The 23,757-nt window shown below is 35.9% G+C and overlaps 1 protein-coding gene across 1 annotated transcript in view; it reads left to right on the top strand.

Moving 5' to 3' along the window:
* The window catches only part of LOC128984244 (uncharacterized), a 39,122-nt gene that overhangs the window by 13,057 nt on the left and 2,308 nt on the right, over nt 1-23,757 (top strand). The window contains exons 3-17 of the mRNA XM_054403546.1: nt 3,524-3,699; nt 5,444-5,655; nt 7,065-7,276; nt 8,096-8,263; nt 8,724-8,854; nt 10,182-10,350; nt 10,916-11,178; nt 13,293-13,440; nt 14,225-14,487; nt 15,394-15,493; nt 16,112-16,249; nt 17,044-17,153; nt 17,760-17,886; nt 18,438-18,607; nt 22,430-22,653. Coding sequence (XP_054259521.1) covers nt 3,524-3,699; nt 5,444-5,655; nt 7,065-7,276; nt 8,096-8,263; nt 8,724-8,854; nt 10,182-10,350; nt 10,916-11,178; nt 13,293-13,440; nt 14,225-14,487; nt 15,394-15,493; nt 16,112-16,249; nt 17,044-17,153; nt 17,760-17,886; nt 18,438-18,607; nt 22,430-22,653 — 2,611 coding nt within the window. The remainder of the gene's footprint in view (nt 1-3,523; nt 3,700-5,443; nt 5,656-7,064; nt 7,277-8,095; nt 8,264-8,723; nt 8,855-10,181; nt 10,351-10,915; nt 11,179-13,292; nt 13,441-14,224; nt 14,488-15,393; nt 15,494-16,111; nt 16,250-17,043; nt 17,154-17,759; nt 17,887-18,437; nt 18,608-22,429; nt 22,654-23,757) is intronic.

The raw sequence follows: 23,757 nt of genomic DNA, 5'->3' as shown, positions 1-23,757 counted from the left end.
TTAATATTCATCCGGATGAACTATCCATTTTATCACTTCCGGACACTTGCGAATCAGCCGAATCAACTAGGTATCTCATCTGTCTGTAAACCGTGTTTCAAGTTTTCATTCAATTGTAAAACTATCCGTGTCACATTTTCATTTTGTTTAACTACGAATTATGTAGTTATTTGACAACTGAAACTGTTCTTTATTAAATGGCGAAATGAACTTTTTTTGGTAGGCCTATATGAGTTAACTTTTTTACCTTATTTATCCACAAAGGAGTATTAAATGGATTATTTATTCATCCATTCTCTGGTGTTCATGCTCAGCACAACAGTAGCTTAAATGCACTCGCGCAGATATGATTAATTACGCAGTTTAAATTATGAAGACTTTATTAATTTGTACAAACAGCATTGATACATTTTTTACGTAAAATTATTACGTGAGTACCAATTAATATCCAATACCGAGTGGTCATAATTTAAGACACATGAAAAGATTAAATAATTGACTCATCCTTAAATAGTGAATAACAAACTTTAAGAAAACATGAATTATTTATTTTAACATTTCAACGAATGAAAAAAAAAATATATCTATATATATAAAATCCAATGTATGTTTGTTTGTATGTATGTTTGTTTGTTTGTTTGTTTGTCCTTTAAGGACTCCGAAACCTTTTGACAGATTGTAATGAAACTTTCAGGCATTGTTAAGCATTATTCAAGGACGGTTTGTGTGAAGTTTGGTGCAAATCCGTCAAAAGGGCTCCGCCCCAGTGGCTCTGGAGTTTCCCATGTTAACCTTATGAGTACTCATATTTAAATGAAATTAAAGAATCTTATCAGCTGGTTCAACTAAACAATTTGATTCTGTGATGTTCAATAGCATTAAAAAGTTAGGCTAATAGGTTTACCAACAGGGTATAGCACTATTATTTTTTTTTTTAATTTATGACAACAGTTAATTTGCAACCAAAAGGTGAGTGAGCGTAGTGAACGTACTTCAACTTGGAGGAGAGTTAGCGTAGCGAACGAGCTAACCTGAAGGCAAGTGAGCGCAGCGAACAAGCTCCAACCTAAAGGTGAGTGAGCGTAGCGAACGAACTTCAACCAGGACGTGATTGAGCCATGCAAACTCGAGCTCATCTTGAAAATGAACGAGCATTTGACATAAAACCACATTAGGACAGGACGACGTCTGTCGGGCCAGCTAGTTTATTATAAAAATGAAATAATGTAGAAGAGTAATTTTCTAACAGTACAAGTTAGTTCTTTAATCATGCAAAACATATATTTATCTATTTATTCACGCACAGGTAAATTCTCCGAAACATGCCGCTGGATAGGAACGCCAAATGCCACAATACCTACCAAAACTATCTATCTGATCAGGTGCGCAAACTGATGGTTTATCCATTCATTCTTTAGTCGGATAGTTTTATCTGTCTCCGGAAGCAGCACGGACGCTCCCCACCCCACTACACTATAAACCATCAGATGAATCATCCATCTGAAGACTATCGGACTATCGTTTGTCCCATCACTAGTTCTCTCTTCGTAACGTTGTAAACACTCACCTCGTCGTGCATACAGTCAGAAACCGTGTAATGTGAAAGAAACATAGAATTGGTATAAAATCCTAATATTTTAACCGGTTGGCAAAAGCCGTATAGGTAGTGTGAAAGGAGGGTTAACCAAAAATACAATATGGTAATCTTTATTCATAAAATTTAAGTAGTTACTCTTTGGTTCATGAAATAGTGTAAGATAGGCTACTTGAATGTTTTTTGCTACTTAATTTAAAAAAGAAACATTGTCAATCTATGCTAAACTGTATGATCCATTTAATAATTGAGCGGAGCGAGCGAAGCTCTTATACATCGACTCTTATGCATTTCGTAATACGCAAACTCCTCCAAGACGGCTGAATCAATCGTTTTCAAATTTTGCATAGTGATAAAGACCATATCGGTGAGTGCCAACATCTATATGGCGTTACAAAAGTCTCTCAGGAATCCGCCCCACTGCGTCTCAAAGTTTCAATGTAATCCTTATGGAAGCAGTATTTGACACATAAACAAAAACATATGATCAGCTATTGACTTTTGAATGCAGTAGATAAAGAAATAGCTGATAGCATTAATCCACAGATATTAGAACAGAAACGGTATGGATCATAAATTATAATCAAATGACGACACTAGCTTCAGGTTTGTGACGTAGGAAGTGGTGAAGGAAGTAGTAAATGCCTGGAGTGTGGAAACTGTTTATGACGATTAAATTGAGGTATCTGCATTCCTAAAATTCTGTGGGAAGGGAGGAAAACGGGTCCGTGACGTAGGAAGTGGTGAAGGAAGTAGTAAATGCGAGCTGTTCAGGGTATGGGACATGTTCATGACCATTAGATTAAGGTATTTGCAATCCTAAAATGCTATGGGAAGGGAGGAAAACAGGTCCGTGACGTAGGAAGTGGTGAAGGAAGTAGTAAAGGCGAGTTGTCCGGAGTGTGGGATCTGTTTATATGACCAATTGATTAAGGTATTTTCAATCCAATAATGCTAAGGGAAGGGAGGAAAACAGGTCCGTGACGTAGGAGGTGATGGGGGAAATAGTAAAGGCGGGTTTTTCGGAGTTAGGGAACTGTTTATGATGATTAGTTTAAGGTATCTGCAATCCTAAAATGCTATGGAAAGGGAGGGAAACAGGTCCGTGACGTAGGAAGTGGCTTAGGAAGTAAAGTATGAGCATAGTGTGAGAACCGTCTGTGGTAGTTAGATTAATGTACCTTCAATCCTAAAATGCTATGAGAAGGGAAGGAAACAGGCCCCACGACGTGGGAAGTGGTGAAGGAAGTAGTAAAGGCTGGCAGTGCAGAGTGGGGGAACCGTTTGGGCAGTTAGATAAATGTATCTAATACTTAAATGCTATGAGAAGGGAAGGAAACAGGTCTATGACGTAGGAAATGGTGAAGGAAGTAGTAAGGCTTGCAGTGCAGAGTGTGGGAACTGTCTTTGGCAATTACATTAATGTGCAATGCTAAAATGCTATGGGAAGAGACTGTAGACTGTAGGTTAAAATGATTAAAAAGCACGAATAGATACATATTTTGATACATGCAATCGGTTACAATAGAAAGTTACAACTGAGTTCACAACAGCTGATTTTTACTCCATAGAGGCCTAAAACTATGTTTACTCCCTAAAGAGTAAAAATGCCACTTTAGACCCGCAACGCATGCATTAAAAACAACTGTTTTTACTGCAGTATGACAAAAACAATATAATATGAACCCTTGATGACTCCGCTCAATTTTGTGGATGCCTCTGCAAACACCACCTAGTAATTAATCCATTTATTAATTAATAGGCCCACAATTATATTAATTTGTTGGACTATAAAAACAAAATAAAAATGACTTTCTATAAAAATGATTACAGAAAAATCCTCTAAGATGCATGTTTTTGTTTTTGTCTAGTATGTAACTATATATCTGAAATTCATGTTATATTTTATAAAATGTTTTGTTTCTGAAGGTGTGGAAATACTTGCTGGTTTTCAAGAGGTACACTCTCTACCATCCAGATTTTCCAAAGACATTATTTTATTCTCCCCTTGTTCGCCTGAAGAAAACCAGTTGTTTGCTGCTGCAATTGAAACTAAGCCTGAAGAGACCCTGCAAGATACTGAACTTGTGCTCTATAAGTACCAAGTATGTTGTTAAATATTAGAATCTATTATACCCTTCTATAAAGCCCCGTTCCCACCAACCGAACATGTCCACTAAACACTGTTCGCGAACTTAAAAAACGGACGAACATTCCACAATTAATCGGTCGAACATTTTAAGTAGCTCACGGACTGTTTGCTTAAAGAGATCTGGTCATTTTGATTAGTTGGCGATCATGTGTAGTGATGAGTACATCTACACAGCATCATCGTTATTTAGCGTGCATAGCAGCTGCTCATTTGCTCTTGTGCTTTTGTCGACCTCCTCGTTGGTGGCAGAGACAACTGTTTAGAGGAAGAAATACGTGCAGTGACCATTTTCGTGCAGAACTGACAGCTAGTTGCTTATCCACGAATTTTACAAGGGTGTGTAATGAGAATTTTGAATTACATATCACTAATTGGGCCAACTATTTAGAAACAAGATACTTGGTTAACTGATTTGACAATCAATACAAAATTAATACAAAATACTAGTCTTTCAAAAAACACAAACAAATGCCAAACTTCACTAGGAACAATGAAAACTATACTAGCTGCAGTGCCAGATTTAAGGTACTTGCGGCCCTAGGCCAAATTAATTGAGTGGCTCTCAACCCTGTGGTGGAATTCCCTTTAATAGCGGTGAAATCATAAGAATCTCCCAGAGTCATCATGATCATCATCACAAGCGAACATGAATAATATCGTGAACATCTCCAGCGGGCCACAATCACAGGACATCATCATCGACACTTGCAGCCGCGACAAAATCGTGAACTTCACCCACGAGCCGCAATCATGGGGACATCATCATCGACACCCATGACGGCAAAGAAATCATAAACATCCCTTTGGGCCACAATCACGGGGACATAACCGTTGACACTCGTGACTACGGCCAAATCAGGGATATCTCCCACAGGCCACAATTGCGGGACATTATCATCGTCATTCACGATCGCGGAGAAATCCCTAACACTTACCCGAAATCAAGGGGATATTGTCACCGACACCTGCAGCCGCGGCAAAATCATAAACATTTTCCGCGGGCCACAATCACGGGGATATCATCATTGACACCTTCGGCCGTGGTAAAATCATGAACATCTTCCGTGGGCCGCAATCACGGGGACATCATTATCGATTCCCGCAGCTGCGGAAAATCATAAACATGTCCCTCCGGCCGAAATCACGGGGTCGCAGCAAACAAATGGTCAAAAAATTAAAATTTGTTTGAAAAAATATTTTTGTTATTCCTCTGCGGCCCCCTTTTGTTTGCAAATCCGGCACTGACTAGCTGCACGAGGAGAAACGTGATTTCAACTGAAATGTTCGGTCTAGGAGCGAACTTTTACAGCCAACATTCGGTTCCCATCACGACAGTCAGAATGTTCGAAAAGGCGTCTCCACCAAACAATGTTTGGCTGAAATAGGTGGAGACGCGGCTTAAGTATAATCATAGATTAAGTATCATATTTCTCCTTTACTATTCCTAGTCAATGGTACAGTAAAAAAAAGTGATTACACCAAAGTAGCCATATAGAATTAAAATACCCCCGCCACAGCAAACCTACCGACTAAGCGAATTTCTATTTGTCTTAATTGATTTTCAAATTACTGATTAAATAACATAAATAACTTCTGGGTCCAGAATCCACCCGCTTGGGATCTATTCTCTGTGTACTTAGTAGTAGCTCTACAGTGTGGAGATGTTTTAACCATGGCTAATGTCTATGTTTCCTCAGGGAGATGACTGGGCAGAGTCTCACAGAGTGAAGGCAGCTGGAGGACAGAACATTGCTGTGGAACACATTCAGGACTCTGTGTACCTCGTGGTGGCTCAGAAATTGGCCGACCCAGATTTGGGCTCTACAGTCTGGAGGCTAGTGCCAGGCTCAGACAAGCTGCAGTTCACACACATGCTCAACACTCGTCTCGCTTCCCACGCCATCATGTGGTAGGTACAGTCATTTAGGGAAGTATTGCAACATGCTGATTGAACAGCAAACCAAAGGTAGTTGAGGTTATAGCACATTTGACTGATTGGATTTATTTATTTGGCCATGGCACAAAGAGTGTGTATAATAAAATTGAATTAGGGATACAGAAGAGATATCCTATATAGGTAGTATATATGTAGACTACACAAGGGTAGTTTTTTTTTAAAGAGCCGGTTTTTTTATAAAACCGTAGTTCACTTGTATGCCGCAACGAGGCTCATCACTACTTACTGGCATCACTTGTGAACAGAATGTCATAAATTGCAGCTCTGTAGCTGTCATGTACGCTTCGCTGTTTGTTTTTTAATTTGTTCAATCTCCCACCACGTCCGAGGTAAGGTCAGTAATACAATTTTTGATTACGATTACAAGATATGCTGTAGTTAACATTAAATGGTTGTATTATTTTCACTTTGGTAAAAAGTTGGTGTTTGACAGAAATAATTAATTTACATAAGGTTTTTTTTACTGGTCAGAACCTTAACAAGGGGATGTAATGGGGTGTCTAATTCTATCAGTAATTAAAGGTATACACAAAAATAGTGTTAAATGAATATCAGATGATAGTTTCATAACTGACTAAGGACAGCTGGGGTCCATTCTCATACAATTCAAAAAGCTTCAGATTTTTCTCAGGAATGAACTGGAAACCTTGTAAATAATAGGCAAGTACCGAGCACCATATACCCAATCAGACAACTATCAGCTAAGCTCTGTTGATACGAGTTAATAATAATGTTCTCTTTGAGAGTTAAAGCCTTGGTCACAGATGGTAATACAGTACCAGTAACGCAAGCAGGAAATAATGTACCGTTTGGGCTAGAAAGGTAATGTTTTATGACAGACATGTTAAGATTGATCGATCAATCTTAACATGTCTGTCGTAAAACATTACCTTTAGTAAAGCATTATTGTCCAGGCTTATTTGATATGAGGTAGGCTACAGTAGAACCCCTCATATACAACTTCAGCATAATCGACTCCTCGGTATATCTGACCAAGTGTCCAACCGTCTACCGGTACTTGTTACCTGATAGGCAATAGCACCGAGCGTGTTTGGTTAAGCGAAAGGATCACGGGTGTTGCGGTTATCGAGGGAAAAAATTACCAGTGTCTCCGAGACCGAAGGGGAATCTCCCAATATAGTTCCGACCATGCCCCGGTCCCGTCATGATCGGATATGAGCGGTTCTACTGTATGTAGGATAATAGTATTTTGATAAAGCGTAGAATATCTTTGAACTTCCTACCTATATTGTCTGTTAACTACTTTTGCTGTTCTACTTCAATTCAAATACAATTATTGTTTTGCATCCAGAGAATTCAACAAGTTTTATTTGAGATTACAATAAAATAGTTGTTTACAGGACAGATGCATACACCTATGCTGCTGTGACAATTTCTGAAAATCCAGCTGGATCTCCAAAACCATATTCCACCCTGAGTCCTGTCTACCGGTGGCTTGGGAGCTCTTTTGACATGATTGACACTTTGCCTACTTACAATCCTCGAGCTATTGTACAGTTCAACATTCGGAGTTCTGTATTTATTGCCGTTGCTAATTACCAAAATGATTATGGTAAGTGTATAGCAATAACTTTTTATTTTGTAATTTTAAAACTGAACACTGCAAATAACAGGAAAATGTTAATTGAGAACTTGACTTGAACATTGGATAATTATACAAAGCAGGCCCAAACATACAAAGCAGAGCCATGGAACTAACTTTACTAAATCACAGTTTTATCACAAAAGGGATACTAGAACAAATACTTTAATGGTTCTTAAATTAGTTACAATCAAGAGCAATCTGGTCTAGTGATAGATCAGGGGGCTTTAGAGCCCGAGATTCCAAGTTAAAATCCCGCCAATCACCAATGGATTTTATCCATGTGATAATTGCACGCAATTCTTGATGACAAGCTTGAAGTTAGTAATGTGTGAAACAGTTCTGGGCTTGAACATAGCGTCCTAAAATATAAAGGTGGGACCAACAAAATGTAATGTCAACATAGGTATTTTAGTTCAGGACTATGCAATCACCCTTTTTTTCAATAGGAAACAAAGAAGAAGGGGCTCCAAACTGCTCAACACCATGACACCACCGGTTGCTCACGGTTAATAACGGCCTTAGTGGCAATCCTTGTAGAAAGCTTTATTATTTAACTGTTAAAGGACAAACGTATTCACTTTAAAGACTTATCCTAAAACAATCCTATAAATTTATATTTGAAAAAAATAAAAAAATATCTCTTGTAGCCTACATAGAATAAGATTACACTTAGTTAAACGTATGTACACATGTTCACTGCTATTTTTATTTCAGTGAATTTTAAACCATACATTTCTACAACAGGAAAATTGTAACCAACATACCCTTTCAACTTTTCATCTGCAGGTGAGACAATGATTGACTCGGAGATTTTTCGATATGACTTAATGTCAGGCAAGTTCCATGTTTATCAGAAGCTTCCCACGGAGGCAGCAATCGACATCAAGTCATTCTGTTATCAGAGCAATCAGATATCTGAGAACTTCCTTATCTACGCAAGTGCATTCCACACTGGTAATATGCAAACCTTGAATTATAGACATAAAACGATAAAACACTAACTAGAGTTTTACAAAAAACAGACTATTGGTTGCAAACAACAGAACATGCAGTATTTGTAAGTAAAGTACAGTACAAACAAATTAGACTATTAGGATGAAGAGTTACTTTTTTGCACCTATTGGTTTGGTGAATTAACATTGTAATTGCTGTTTATTTTCACTTTAATACTCTGCAAATTGAGTTGGGAGATAATTTATTTATACTAAAACGATCATTTTAAGTTGAATGCAGAATAAATACCCACTCATTAGCAGTAGAGTAGTGTAAATAAGTGGTCATTGTGTTTGGCAAATTGATTCACTTCTTATCATTAAATTAAATGTTTTCTTAAACTTATTAGTTTAGGTGTCAAAGTATCCCTTGTAAAACATCCTCCCCTGATTGTTTTGTTTTATCCTGATCTATTGTGAAGATGAGAAGGGAGTCAGGGACTACAACTCACCATCAGTGGTCTACAAGTTGTCTGATGAGGAGATATTTGTACCTTTCCAAGCCTTGCAGGTCTCTAAGGTTACCAGCTGGCTGCCAGTGGAACATGTCAAGGTCAGTACAGGGGTTAAAAAACAACATATACAACTTAACGTAAAAAAATGAACATAATTTATATCGGTTTTGGCCTATGATATTGGTGGTTGTCTTTTTTTTGTTAATGACCACTGTCATCAACTATGCCCACAAACCATTTTATTAAATTTCTTCATTATAAGCCAAACGTTGATGTGTGTCATTTAGGCAATATGAAACCGTTTATCCATTAGCCATGAAAATTTGTGAAGTTGTTCATACTATTACTAAGCTATTAATATTTTACTAAAAACACACTTAGTTACCCTTACTGTAGCAGCAAACATAAGTATTTGTTAAACCTATCGTTATTGAGGTATTAGATCTTACATTTTTAAGGAATGTTTCATTGAAAATATAATCAGACAAATGTAAATTCATTAGTGTGCACGTTTGCTGCAGCGAGGTATTATACTGGGTATTGATGTTAAAAGTTTACTTTTTTTGTATCACAAAACTGTTCAAATAAACCATCAATAAATCAATTGGGAATTAGATTAGTCTGCAAATATATTATGTAATAGAGATTTTTTATATCAGTATTTTTAAAAGGAGTGGACATAGATAAGGAAAGTAATATTAATGTCACAGTCATTAAAACAGTGCACAACCTAGGTGAGTTTAAGATCATAGGTACCAGCATATCCCATAAAATTGAGTACAACAGTCAACAATATTGGGAAATGTAGTGTAAAGAAAAGACAATTGATACAATATTGTGTTTCATGCTGGACATGTCTGAGACATACAGTATAGAGATTTTGCTACAATGCAAATTTTATGGACAATGCCACCTGTTTAATAGCTACACTATTTACTCTATATGTGACGATAAAGAGATATCTATTTATTAGCGAATTTCCCATATAGGGAATAAGCTATTATTGTAGGTCTCTTGGTAAGACTTGGACCCGGGACCGATTTACTTTTTCGTTTTGAGGTCCCCAGAGGTCAAAATCACTATCCGTTCAAATTCATATATGAACCCCCCATAAACCCCCTGTTCCCGTGGTCCGATCATGCTGGTTCGCGAACTCGTTCGAATAAATGTAGGTTTACACGTTTATACCAAATTTAATCAAAATCGGATAATTTTTGTTTGAGTTATCGTGCTAATGGACACATATACATATGAATTTGAACGGATGGTGATTTTGACATCTGGGGACCTCAATAAGAAGTCAACCTTGATGAAAAGTCTTATTTAATAATCCCCATGAGAGTCTTGTTATCGAGGTGCTGTGTATATATATAATTTCAACCCCACTATAATTTTGACCCATTACAGTTGTGATGTTTATTTCAGGATGGTATAGAGAGTTTGACCCTTGTAGGAGCTAGTGAGGAAGGTATCATCAGTTTCCAGTACGATGGTTGGCGCTTTGTACCCACAGGTCTCCACATGGACACCACCACCTTCAGCCCTGGACCCAAAGCACTCAACGTCTTCTACTACAATGACAAACCATTCATCAGTAAGTGTTTAGATAAAGCTCATCTACTGCTTGGATGTGATAATAGTCCATAACTGATTTCCCGAATAATTTGCTGCTGAGATTTTATTTATATTTTAGCTATTCGTTCATACATTAATTCCAAAACGGATCAGTTTAATTCAGATAATGTATTATTTAGATCCTATGTCTTTGAGTTTTGTAAACAATTCTGAAAATGATTGTTGTTTATTGGCAAATCCAAGGGAAGAAGCAAAGCAAGGAACATTACCTTCTGCCATTCATTTCCTTGTTATACATCCCTGGTGTTGACTGTCTATATCACTTTTTGTGTTGTCATAAAAATATCTAAAACTCAAGTGAAATAAACAAATCTGTATATTAGAATTGTGTTTTATTTTATTTATTCTTTTTTTTTCAAGACAGAACTTTTAAAGAGGATTGAAAAGTAATTTAATCACAAAGATTTTTAACTGTCAAAGATTTTAGTCAGCAAGGTAACGTACATATTTCAGAAGTGGCCAAAACATAATTAGTTTAAGTAACTAGTGAGGTTTAAGATTTGTAATACATTTTGGTTTTCAAGGTGTGGCAAACAGGTACAGCAGTGGGTACGAGATGAATGTGTTCAGTCCATTTTTTGAACACCATCCTGGCGTTGAGAATTTGCAGAGGACAATTTCCGATTGGGTGCTAGACATGACCAATGATATGATTGAGGGAGAAGCAAAGATAAATGGCCTTACCAGAATTGCCCAAGAAGCACCGTCAGTTGGTGATTCTGTTATTAAACTTGGTTCTCATGCTGTGTTCAGAAATGCTGAGATTCACAGACTTGAAACAATCATGGTGAGAGTAATTTTCTTTATTTTATATTAAGAATAGCTGATAAGAATAAATAGTTTTACTCATATATTTAATTTCAATATCTTTATTCAATTGCACACTCTACATTGAAAGTCATTATTCTTAACGTAGTACAGTAAATACAGCTGTGAAGCCGTGTTCACACCAGTAGAGCAGGCAGGTTACTTGTCTCTAATGTATTTCACCTGAGGCAAGTAACCTGTCTGCCAACTGGCCTCGTGTAAACCCACGTTTACAGGCTAAAACCTTGTTCAACATTAAAATGTATACTGTACATAAGAAACAAATAAATAAAATTAAGCTAATTTAGGAAACGCCTTTAATGGAGTAAGGAGCCATTTCTATATGATAATTTTGTAATTATTTCTTAAATTTAATGCTGCAAAGGGTTTTTAAATCATTTGTAAGCAAACGTAAGATTTTTCTCCTGTAACAGGTGGGCTTTTTATTTGAAAGGAAAAGGTGGCTGCGACTATTTTCTCTTTGGGCTTTTCCTCTAGTATTGTAGCATAATTGTGCGTTATCCAGTAAACTTTCCTTAGCATTAAGAGCCCTTTCAAAAATGTATTGGCCAAAGACTGTTATTAATTTAGAGTTTTTTTAATGAATTTGAACTTTTAACAATTTTCCATAGAGCGAAAATAGGGAATAAGCTATTACCGTAAGTATCATGGTAAGACCTGGACCCGGGACCGATTTATTTTTTTTGTTTTGAAGTCCCCAGAGGCAAAAAACACCATCTTTCAAATTTATATATATATGTATATATAAATATATATATATATAAATAAATATATAAATATATATATAAATATATATATATATATATATATATAATACATATAATATATATATATGTATATATATATTTATATACGAGGGCTAACCAGAAAGTAGATTACGTTTTTGTCTGTATCCGCTAGGGGTGGGTCTAGCACGACCATCTTGGTGTTAGTTCGTTATGCAGCTCAGTCAGCATCTATCTGTGCTAGTAAGAGGTTTCTGCTGTACTATGTTGGTTTACTGTGACAGTTTAAAATGTATGTGTTAATTGAAAATGCCGCGAACTGTGAAGTGCGTGCAAAAAAAATCAATGGACTCTTTGGTTACAGTTTGGTAACCAAGCTTTTCGGTTATGATCTTGTGCAACAAACTTTGCGAAATTTGTGGAAAACCCATAGAAAGTTCTGTTATTGTGAACTTTTGGGTTTTTTTATGGACATCGGCATTGACTTTTTCAACAAGTTTGGCAGTCACAATGCTGGGTCTTCCACTTCGCTCTTCGTCGTGAACGTTAGTTCGGCCATTTCTTAATTTGATGACCCACTGGTGTACTCAACCTTCAGTAATAATGTTTTCCCCATAAACTTAACAAAAGTTGCCGATAGATTTCTAAAAGCCTTATAACTGCACGCACTTGACAGTTTGTAGCATTTTCAATTAACACAGGCATTTCAAACTAACACAGTAACTCAACGGAGTACAGCAGAAACCTCTTACTAGCACGGCTAGTTTCTAAGTTTCTGCATTCTCCAGGGAATTAAAAGTGAAGAAAACTGAACAGCTGTGTTGCACCAGTGCAGCTGAATTTAGTGGAGAATTGTGGCTGAATGCCAATTCTGGGGTACGAAGGCACCCTCTTGAAGTATTGCAAACTGTGTTTCTGAGAAGGTTTCCATTGCCTGGACTGATAGGTTTTTAGTGGGTGAGAGTCCCACACACCAGGGTAAAAAAAAATTTTTAGACCCTGACAGCATAAAGCAATTTTTTATTTGAGTTCTAGTTATGTATTACCCTTTGCACATTTTGCCAGCTTGTTTGGCATCTACAGAGGATCTACTTATGCTATTACACTAACACTAACACTATTGTCAATATTTACAATTATCACACACGTCATTATCACTCATTTTTCGTGGTCAAGTTACGCTATGACGACACACTGTGGAGTCATGCTGGCTGCAGATTTTTTATTCCTCCATTCGATGGAGCTTCAGAAAACAAAAACTCCAATTACATTCAATTTCAATGGCTATTTATAGATCATTATACCGATGTTATTATTTTTTTAATAATAAATTATTGCAATTTGACAGACCAAAGTAGGAGACTCCAGTACAGATGATGAGGTTTACAGCCAACTATACACACTAAAAAGTCAACTTGATAGGTTGAAAAGTACTTTGGAAGGATTACCTGTTAGAATTGATCAAACAAGCTATCATACAAACACGGTATATGAAGGTATGTATACGTATTCATCATTGGATTGGTATGTATTTCATCATTGTAAATCTTTGTATAACAAAATAGAGGTTCCACAGCACATTTATAGGTTTTGGCAGATGTTTACCAAGTTAAACTAACACATTTCATAATTTTGCATGCTCTCTATAATTAAAGATTTTTTAATACTTAACAGCATGCAAACTGAGTACTGCCTCTAAATAAATATCTTAATCAGTAACCCTTTCCACTCATATGTTGTGGTGGCCTCGATATCAGTCTCTGAAGGTTCCACACATTGGTCATTAGTAAGATTTGGATTTAGGTTCTTCAGGACAGAAGTCTCGCAAGCTAACCACAGAACCAGCAACACTTTCTCAGATTAAACGGGGCCAATGTACTGGATAATGATAATAGTGATGCAGATTACTATCCCAACCCACACTATTACTTCCGTAATTCCAAAGCAAGAATTGTAAATCAAGGTTTTGATAGTGATATTTCTAAGTTAGAATTCCTTTTATTTTAGGTAATTAATTAATAGTTATTATTTTTGTTTGACCTTTTGTTCATTATGGATGGCTATGATGGTAAATATACTGTAATACTATCATATTAATGTTAATCTAGTAAATCTAGGTTGTCATACTTGTGTTGATTATACCACAGTTTTTTAGTGTTACAATTTAAAACTACAAACAATACTTATTAATTTTTTACAGTTTTATTTTCATAGTTTTTATCCTTATGTGGTTGATTCTATAATCAAGAACATCCAAAATGCACAAGTTCTGTGTTCTAGACACATTTGAAGAGTCAGCTGAGATAACTTGTACACATTCCTGCCATGCACACGATCTGGAGGTTACCAATGTAAACAGTGAAAACTTGTCAGAGTTCCTGGCAAATACTGTCAATATAAAGGAAGATGTGGAGTTCTCAGGAGATGTATCCTTCAAAGAGTTGGCTTTGATTGAACCGTTGAAAACAAAGACGGTTAATGGTCATAGTGCAGAAACATTGATTGACTGGTCGAAAGAGGTCAATCTAGACCATAAACTTAAGGTATGTATGTATGATAAGTTAGGCATGGTTGTTGTTTGGGTGTGACTGTTTGGCGAAGAATGTATGAGTTATATTGTTCAAGTATTATAAACCTTGGGGCTACTTCAAGGCTTACACACAGTTACTTTTTATGATACGTAGCACAGGCAATAACCCTTGCCTACAACAAAACTAAAACCCAACAAATTATACAAACAAAGAACCAGAGAACACACAAATATTAACAACAGCCAAAAGTAGAGTAGATTAGAACAGTGTTAATAATTTAGTATAAAACAGAAACCCATAAGACCTAAACCTAATCTAAACCTAATCTAAGATCTAAACCCAATTTTTATTTACCTTTAAGAGTCCTCGGGCTCCAGCTCTTACAACAAACCCCGTTCTCACCTCATTATCCGATAGCTACACATCAAACTACACCCAAAACAAGTAAACTGACCTACTTAAAGCTACAGCCTTTTATAGTTCAGCACAATAAAATTTTTGCTCATTAGGGCCCCTGAATGATGATGAGTAATTTCTCATAGCTCTAAGACTCTAGAAGTGACAAAATAATTAGCGCATGTATGTGTTTTTTTCTTTCTTTTTTTTATTTGCAACTTACAAAATTTACATAATCTTGGAACATCCTTGCATGAGGTATTACATAAAAATGTTATAAAAATATTCGTAACTTATATATACTTATATTTTATATTTTTACAGTATGTTTGATAGCTTTAGTTTTTTCCGTTTTATATTTTATTTGTTGACTTAAGTTTGTCAGAAGTGGTTGTTGTAGGATGCCAGAATTTGTACAACTGAAATCTTCATTGAGGTTGAATGCTCATTAAATACACTATTAATTAAATATTCCAAACCGAATAAGAGACAAAGAGTTCAGAGAAGCCAATTGTGTTGCAGGTTGAAGGTGATGTATTGGCTGAAGACTCAGTTGAGGTCTCAGAAGCAGTGGATGGGGTCTTGATCAATATTATTAAGGAAGATATTTTTGAACCAGAAGGTAAGTTATGAAATTCATAATCATCCAGCTACCTACAGCAGTTTTAAACATGGCCACACTTTTTTATAAGTTTTATAAATATTAAGTGTTGAAACAGATAAATCCTTGTTAAAACCTATCATACTCAGCATATGATAAGGTTTTAGTACAGAATCACTCTTTATAATAAGATTCAGCTCATGCAATGTAAACCTTAGGAACACTACTGAACTTACAAGACAGATCAAGCCCTTGTTGTAATATAGTTGACCTTTCCAAAATGTTGATAGAAACATCTAGACAATTAAATATTTTTACTGCATCGCATCTCACTCCATTCTATACTTATTTTTTTCCGTACCGATACTCAAATTCAGCTAAAAATATGCAACATTTCTGATTCAAAGATATTACGAAGCAAGAATAATGGTTTCCATCCTATTAGACCAAAACCATTTAAATAAGTTGGGATTCCAATATTCATTTTGGTGGACTATGTATGCAATGTAATTTGGATTGAATTACACTAGATATCAAATTTTTAGAGTTGTTTTAATATTTTAAATTTAAATTGTAAAAATACAAGTTTTGTTCCTTATATGAACTATAATTGCTGTTAAATCTTTATTTGGTCAACAGTTATTGTTTCACCTACGGCTGATCTTGAGTCGCTCAACACTTCTCAACTGATTCTCTCGGATGGTAAAATGTCTGAAGTGGATTTTCAATACTTTGTAGTGTCATCTCTAAAGACAGTAGGTGACCAAAGTTTTTCAGGTAAGTGAATCAAACAATATTTACCCAAATTTAAAGGTTCACTTATTTGAACTAATTAAGGTACTACACATAAATAAATTAAACACACTCTCCTAGTAAACAATTATCTATATTATATAAGTAATTTTGGACTTGGGTGCAGGGGGGTTATTTATTTGGTTGTCAAACAGAATATTTAGAAACTAAGCAAATTTAAGGGAAATAACATTTCATACCCACCATAAAGACTCATAAAGACTCTAAAGGCACAAATTATAAAGCAAGTGAAAAACTAGTTTGAGAAGAGAGCCAGAGTTCTGAGGGAAAGCAAAGGGAGAAGAATAGTGTTGGTACTGTATGCTACAATATACTTGCAACAACTATACTGAAACTGAAAAAAGTTGAACTAGAAATCTAGGCTCCGAGTGACAACGCGGACAGAAAAGATTTCTCTGGCAAGTTAATGTAGTGAGAACTAAACCATCAATATATAGATGGGACCAAATACTTTAGACATGTTTTTTTTTTTTAGAAACAAAACATTATTAGTGAGTAACAGTATTAGTGAGTTGTGTCTGACGTCTGGTTGCATTATAGTTTGCTATGTATTTTGTCACTCTGTTGGTTCTTCATACCCCAATAGTCTGTAAACTGAGTAATAAATGTCTATGCCAATATTGTTCACGATCCATTTTATTAAATATGTAAAACTGTAGGTTGCATTGCAAAGTAGGTTTTAAACTCAAATTCATTGATCAACAATCACCACTGTCAATTGTGTTAGTGTTTGGTGGAATTGATAATGTTTGTGTCAGTGTTTCAAGACATAGAGAGGATCACAGCAGAAGAGGTGGCTGCATCGGATCTGTTCAAGTCTGTTGCTTCACTCCCAACAATGTCTCAGCGAAGCAGATGTACAGATGAGGTACATACGAGTAGGTCCCACAGTATCAATTGATGACTGTATAAAAACATGATTCAAAAAACAACATCTTTATTTGATAAAACATATTGTGAAAAGCACACTCTAAATCTGTAGGTTTGATGGATTTGTTTTGGGTTTGTTGTGAAAAGCAAACTCTAAATCTGTAGGTTTGATGGATTTGTTTTGGGTTTTTTCATTCCTGGTCTAGTAGTTGATTTCTATTGTTCAACTTACAGCAATCTAACATTGATGAAGATATTTTTTAGGAATTTCAACTGATGAGATAATAAAACACACAATAAATTGTAGTTGTAGCTTATACTGTGACGGCTCACCCATTGCTTCTCTTCTACCTTCTACCTTCTACACACAGGGCAAGGCCTATTTAGACAGGCAAATGCAAGGTTGTAAAAAAGCTATTGATCTGTACTGTATTTCAGTCAGGAGGAAATAATACACATACCTTCCTAATCCAATTGACTTAAGCACAGATGCTGGATCAGTACTCAAATATCTCTAGTGCCAGGACAGTAAAGGAGAACTAAAGTGTAATTGCAAACAAAAACTGTAACTTTACAAAACCCACATTGGTTACTATTGTTGTAGAAGTGTTCTGATGAGGCTGATGAGAAGTCCCCAGATCCTGAGCTGGGCATCTCACAACCAACTTCTGGAGGCAGATCAAAGAAGATAGAATCCATTAATCTCCTTGATGATGTGATCATAATCCCACGTAAGCAATATTCCAATGTGTTGCCACTACCAACTCTCTATTATAAAGAATTAATTTCAGGGATATAACCTATTTCAGAGGTTATGGAAATCAAGTAACCCTACTTTGTAATAACTTTTAAATTTATTTCTTGACTTTTTAGATCTTGGAACTTTTCCTCTTGTTTTTTGTTTGTTAATTTGATTACTATGTTAATAAAATGTATCATTCTTATAGATTAAATTTAAAAGTAGCTTACACAAATTTCTTGAATGTCTATTTAGTATTTCAAAAAGAAAGATATAACACTTTAATAACTTAAAATTATAATAACTGATTCTACTTACATCTCTTTTTTTTAATTACTGACATGTTTTCATCTTGGTTCATGACTCATTTCACAGACTATGAAGATAACGCTTGAATATATTTTATAATTTCAACCTCAACATTATTACATTAGCAGTAATGATTATATCTTTTCCTCGGACACACATTTACATTATTTATCTCACTAGGGAGCATTGATATAGTCATATAGTAATTGACTTAATTGACTGATGGTTTTCTAGGTAATCTCACTTTATATGGAACAGTTATAGTAGAAAATGGTCACATGTCAGCAATAAATGATTTCAATGATTTGAAGCACAATATTTCTGCTGAAAAACTATTAGAATTCGGGATTCCTTTAAATCAGTTTGTAATTGATAAACATTTCAAGTTTACACAGGATCCTAAGGTAAGTAATAATTTTACCATGGTTTAATCAAATAGATCACAGAAAAGTAAAGAAGCCGAGGATAGATTCAATGGTACAATTACAATTAAGTGGTGTCGAGCACCAGTCGCTGGTGTCTTGAGCATATTCTATTCGTCGTCCCCTTCCGCACTCCATTCCCCCCTTGCCGTCATGTACTACAGCGCTCACATGGTAGGAAGACCCTGAGCGCTACAACTGGTGTACAAATATATACTATGTGGCCTTTGCCGTTTGAGCTCTTCCTTGCTTGATACTATAGTGGAATAGAACACAGAATAGGACCGAAACCAGTTCGAGTCGGGTGGGGCGGGGCATGCAGCATCCAATCAGCTTTTAGAAAACTGTCCACTGTTGCCAAGTTGTGCCACGCACTCAGTCTCTACCCGATAGCCGACCTGTGCGTTTCTAGTATGTTCCTGTTTTGTCAAGAATTTGTCTATGAACTGTGTTTCGCCCAATGAATACGGACAACAGTACGCGACGTGGACGACCACGAGTACACGTGAAACGTTTGCGATATCGTAACGTCGGACGTGGTGTTCCTTTACGTTCCTTTACGTAATGGAAATATCTTGATAGGCCTTTAAAAAAATGTCATTGTCCTTTAAAAATTTTATTTAAGTTTTATAAGTCAATATTTTTTTTGTAAATATCTTTATGTAACAATTTCTAGTGCAATGTAATAATATTTTCTAATAAAGATAGTTATGTCATTTTGGCAACAAACTGGCAGTTATGTTATCTATTTCCCTTTTTACCTGGTATGTTTTTTGGGGATTTCTAGAGTACCTACATTAGAAGTTTTTTTGTTGTTGTTATAGAAGAGTGAATATATCGTATGACTATTTTAATGAATGCAACACATAACGTAATGTATGTAAACGTTAGTTAAATTTTCTTAAATTCAATATAAAACTAACGGACTTTTTTGTCAAATCACAATATTACAGAAATGTTTTCGTCACTATTGAGCTACCTGTTCTCCGTAAGTTTAAGTTCAGTCGAGTGGCAATAATAAGATTAACGGAGTAAGGGTCACATAGGTGTTCAAAGAAAGACAGCTTTGGGGTAATTCCTAAACATTGACCAACTTCGTTTCCTAAACACAACCAAACTATTGCTGTAAATGTTTAATATGGAAGATTTTACCTTCTTCATTTCCATGTTAATTTGTTTTATGTATCAAACTATAAGCAGGACAACAATTTACAAGATTTTTAGAACTGCTATAAAAGTTTTTGGACCATATGTACTCATTTGCTCTTATTGTTACGGTGATTTGTTTAAACATTGGGGTTGACAAACGTTTGACTATAGGCAACATATTTCCAGAGACTTGTAAAGGTGACCCTATATAAAATGTATTTTCATTTTATATTTATTAATTGTATGTTAATATATTTTTCAAAAACTAAATCTAGTAGCTGTTTAAGTCATTAATTGTGCAAATAATCTATCAATAATCATGTAAGGGATGAATGTATCTTCCATGTGATATACACATGACAACACTAACCGATGCCGCCAAAAAATTAATAATTTGTAGTGTTAAACTACCCTACAAGTGGGAAGACAGAGTCAGAGGGATGCCCGCGCCCGCTCCCCGGCTCTAGGTGAAAGTCAGCTCACCAGCCAAGAACGAAGTGGCAACGTCGCATCCCCTACCTCCTCAGAGGCCAGTCCTATTCTGTATTCTATTCCACTATAGTACATTTCCGCCCCAACATACCAAAGCTAAAGCACACGGTTGTCCCATAAGCTTGAATCCTCTGTATCTTACTTCTCCGTGGTGAAACATCAAGCCATTAAGTACCTACTGCTAATTTGTAGGTAGCAGCAGCAATTATTTTCTTCACAATCAGTAAATAGCAGTAATACAAAAAATGTGCTTACTTGAGTTTGAAGTTTGATATTGTTGACTTGTCTTGTAACAGTTGAGAACTTGAACTGAGTAACTTTTGTTTTAGATCAATTTTTGCTTAGAATAAATGTTTCAAAATACTATGATAATAACCCATTGAATATTACAGACAAAAAAATCTGTAATTGGTTAGCTTTTGTAATGATTCCTAATTGTATCAAGAGGTTGAGGTAAGGGAATCAATCTTTTGAATACATCTACAGTGGAACCTCGATAAATTGAATCCCATGGGGAACAGGGAAATTTCAAATTATTGAGTACTTTGAACAATAAAGGTTCGATGTATCGAGGTTTATCCTCCCCAAAATTTTATTTATAGAGGTTTAATTCAGTCCAAGCAATAAACATCAGGAGAATTGATTGCCTTTATCTGTGCATTGTATTTGAATGGATAATAATGTAATGATAAAATTTAATACTTTAAAATGAAAGAAGTACTGCCCAACTCCCAATTAACCGGGATAAAGTAGGGTTGAGACTTCCCTGATACGTAAAATCATGGTTAGCCCACAAAATACTACAGTATTGAATAGGAAATGGTATTGAAATACAATACAGTAGAAAAGTATGGTAATTAATATATTTATAGTGCATTAAAACATAACTAAATGTTGTATTTGACAGGAATAATAATGAATACACACGTGACGCACGTAAATAGAAAGAAGATCTACAGTCTTTAAGATCAAATAAAATATTTACAAGACACAAACTACTGTGAATTAATTTATTTAAAAATAATCTGTTACAGTTTTCTATTTTTGAACAAAGAAGTATCTTTTTTGACCTTACTTTCATGTTTCGTAACACAAGTTTGTCTGCAATTGGAGCATTGTATTGCAAACGGGGTAAAAGGGGAGGGTCTATGACCATGAGTGGGCCAAGGCCTGGCTATGGTGACAGTGATTTATGGTTTGTTTACATCCTACTGCCCTTAAGACACTGCAGTTTCAAAAACATTGATTTACAGTTATAAAAATATTGACTTGTGTCGGCAATTAAATTAAGTTAGTTTTAATTTCAAACTGCTTCTTTGTTGAACCTACTCTACTGCTGAACTGTTCATAGCCATTTTTCAGTGGAAAGGTTATAGGTTATTATATTAACTTATCCTCGTAGGTCATTGTCTTGAACGAACGTTTTGCCATATTGGCTTATAAAACTCACTAGCTTTAAGCTCTCCAAAACAAAGGAGACACTGTATCTAAAGTACACGCACTTTCAAATCTCGCCCACGACTGAGATAGATTGCAACAAGAGCGGAAGTTGGACGGAATAATGTGTTGGTATTTCTTGTCGATTCGAAAATTCAGCGCAGTAAAATACATTATCAATGTTTTTAATCATAACAAATTTCATACCACTTCGATTAATAGAGGGTGTCTTGCTATTACTTAGAAGTGCGACAGTTGCAGGATTTCAAATTATAGAGTTTTTTGGACTAAAACTTCAATTAATTTATAGAGGTACTTTTACGACGGAAAATAAAACTTTGATTTATCAAGGTCTTTCTCGTGAACTATTCGAATTTTAGATGTGAAATTAACATTGCAACAGATAGGGAAGTTCAAGGGGAATAAATATAATTTGATTTATCAAGGAATTTGAATGATTGAGGTTCGATTTAATGAAGTTCTACTGTATAATCTGGTAAACAATTACAGGAATAAAAAAAATCATTATAAAATAAAGTTGATCATAGTATAACCCTTCTAAACACCTTTTACCCTACTTTAAATGTATCAATACAAAGTTCACTCTTTTGTTGTACTGGCTCACCCCTTCCTTAGCTTAATATGTTCCAAGCACAGCACTTTTACATCCATATGGACAGGCGAGTGTAAGGCCAACCCCTGTAACTAAGAGTATTACATTTGTAGACACCATCCCTCAACGTGGACACCATAAACTCTGTGGTTCTGGAAAGTCTGATCAACCTAGAGGAAGAAGAGTCTGTGAAGCTGACAGGGGAAAAGGTGTTCCTTGGATCACTAACAGTGGATGGAACACTTCATAGTTCTAATGAACTGAAGATTTCAGAACTTCTCAAATCTAATTTGGAGGATTTAGCAGAAGTCAACCTTGAATATCTTAATGTTACAGAGTAAGTTTTTGCATCTACATGGCATGATGTTGGCATGGGTAATCAATAATCATGCAAAGTTACAAGTTAGCACATTGCTGATTTAATAATAATCTTTTTTGCTTTCTAAGTTTGATAAATATGCTACATTTTCAAAGTTAACAATTGGTCAGCCAAGTGGTTAGAAATCTCGCCTTCAAATAAATCGGAAGATGTTGGTTCTTAACCCAGTTGCTAATTGTCATTTAAGTATTAATATTTTTTTGTCTATGTTTGTGGAATTTTTACAGAAAAGAATAATAATATCTTGTAAATGTGCCGGGTACGGGAATCCAACCTGTCCCTCCCGCAACAAATAAAGTCTGAAAGATTTATCATTTCTAGCATCAGGTGAATGTCTAAACCACGTTTGCCCCTTTAAAAAAGTAATAGGATTTTCAATTTTTATTCCAGGCTGATGGGATCAGTGGCGTATCCAGGGAGGGGGCCCAAGGGGGCCGGGCCCCCCCCCCGAATTTTTTTTTTTTTTAGTTACCCTGTACACACGGCACACGGGAGCGTTGCAATGCGCGTTCTAGAAACAGTCAAATGAGTGCGTACACACTACACAATACGTGTTGTTATTATATAAAATGCCGGATTACTGGAATGTTATCAATAAAAAAACATAAAAATGCAATTAAAACACGTCTTCTAAGATCGCGCGATCGGAAACCGCTATTGCCGCGATCGGGCATGACGACGATGACGCGTGACCGCGGGAGACGATGATAACGTGTACACGTCCGCGGGAGATGTTCGTGATTTTGACGCGATCGGGCATGACGACGATGACGTTTCCGTGACCGCGGGAGATGTTCGTGATTTTGACGCGATCCCGCAGGTCGACGATGACGTTTCTGTGACTGCGGGAGTAGACAATGATGTTTACATGGCCGTGGGAAATGATAAAATCTTTGCCGCGACCGTGAAAGATCACGATAATGTCTACATGACCGCGGCCCGCGGGAGATGTTCATGATTTAGCCACGATCACACAAGACGACGATGGCGTTTCCGTGACCGCGGGAGTAGACAATGATGTTTACACGGCCGCGGGAGATGATACAATATTTTGCCACAACC

The sequence above is a fragment of the Macrosteles quadrilineatus genome, unplaced genomic scaffold (genome assembly GCF_028750875.1).
Source record: "Macrosteles quadrilineatus isolate MER2022 unplaced genomic scaffold, UCM_ALF_1.0 Scaffold_2__2_contigs__length_208266976, whole genome shotgun sequence".
NCBI classification, from domain to species: domain Eukaryota; kingdom Metazoa; phylum Arthropoda; class Insecta; order Hemiptera; family Cicadellidae; genus Macrosteles; species Macrosteles quadrilineatus.
The sequence above is the reverse complement of the archived record's forward strand: the minus strand, read 5'-3'. Positions and strand labels throughout refer to the sequence as shown.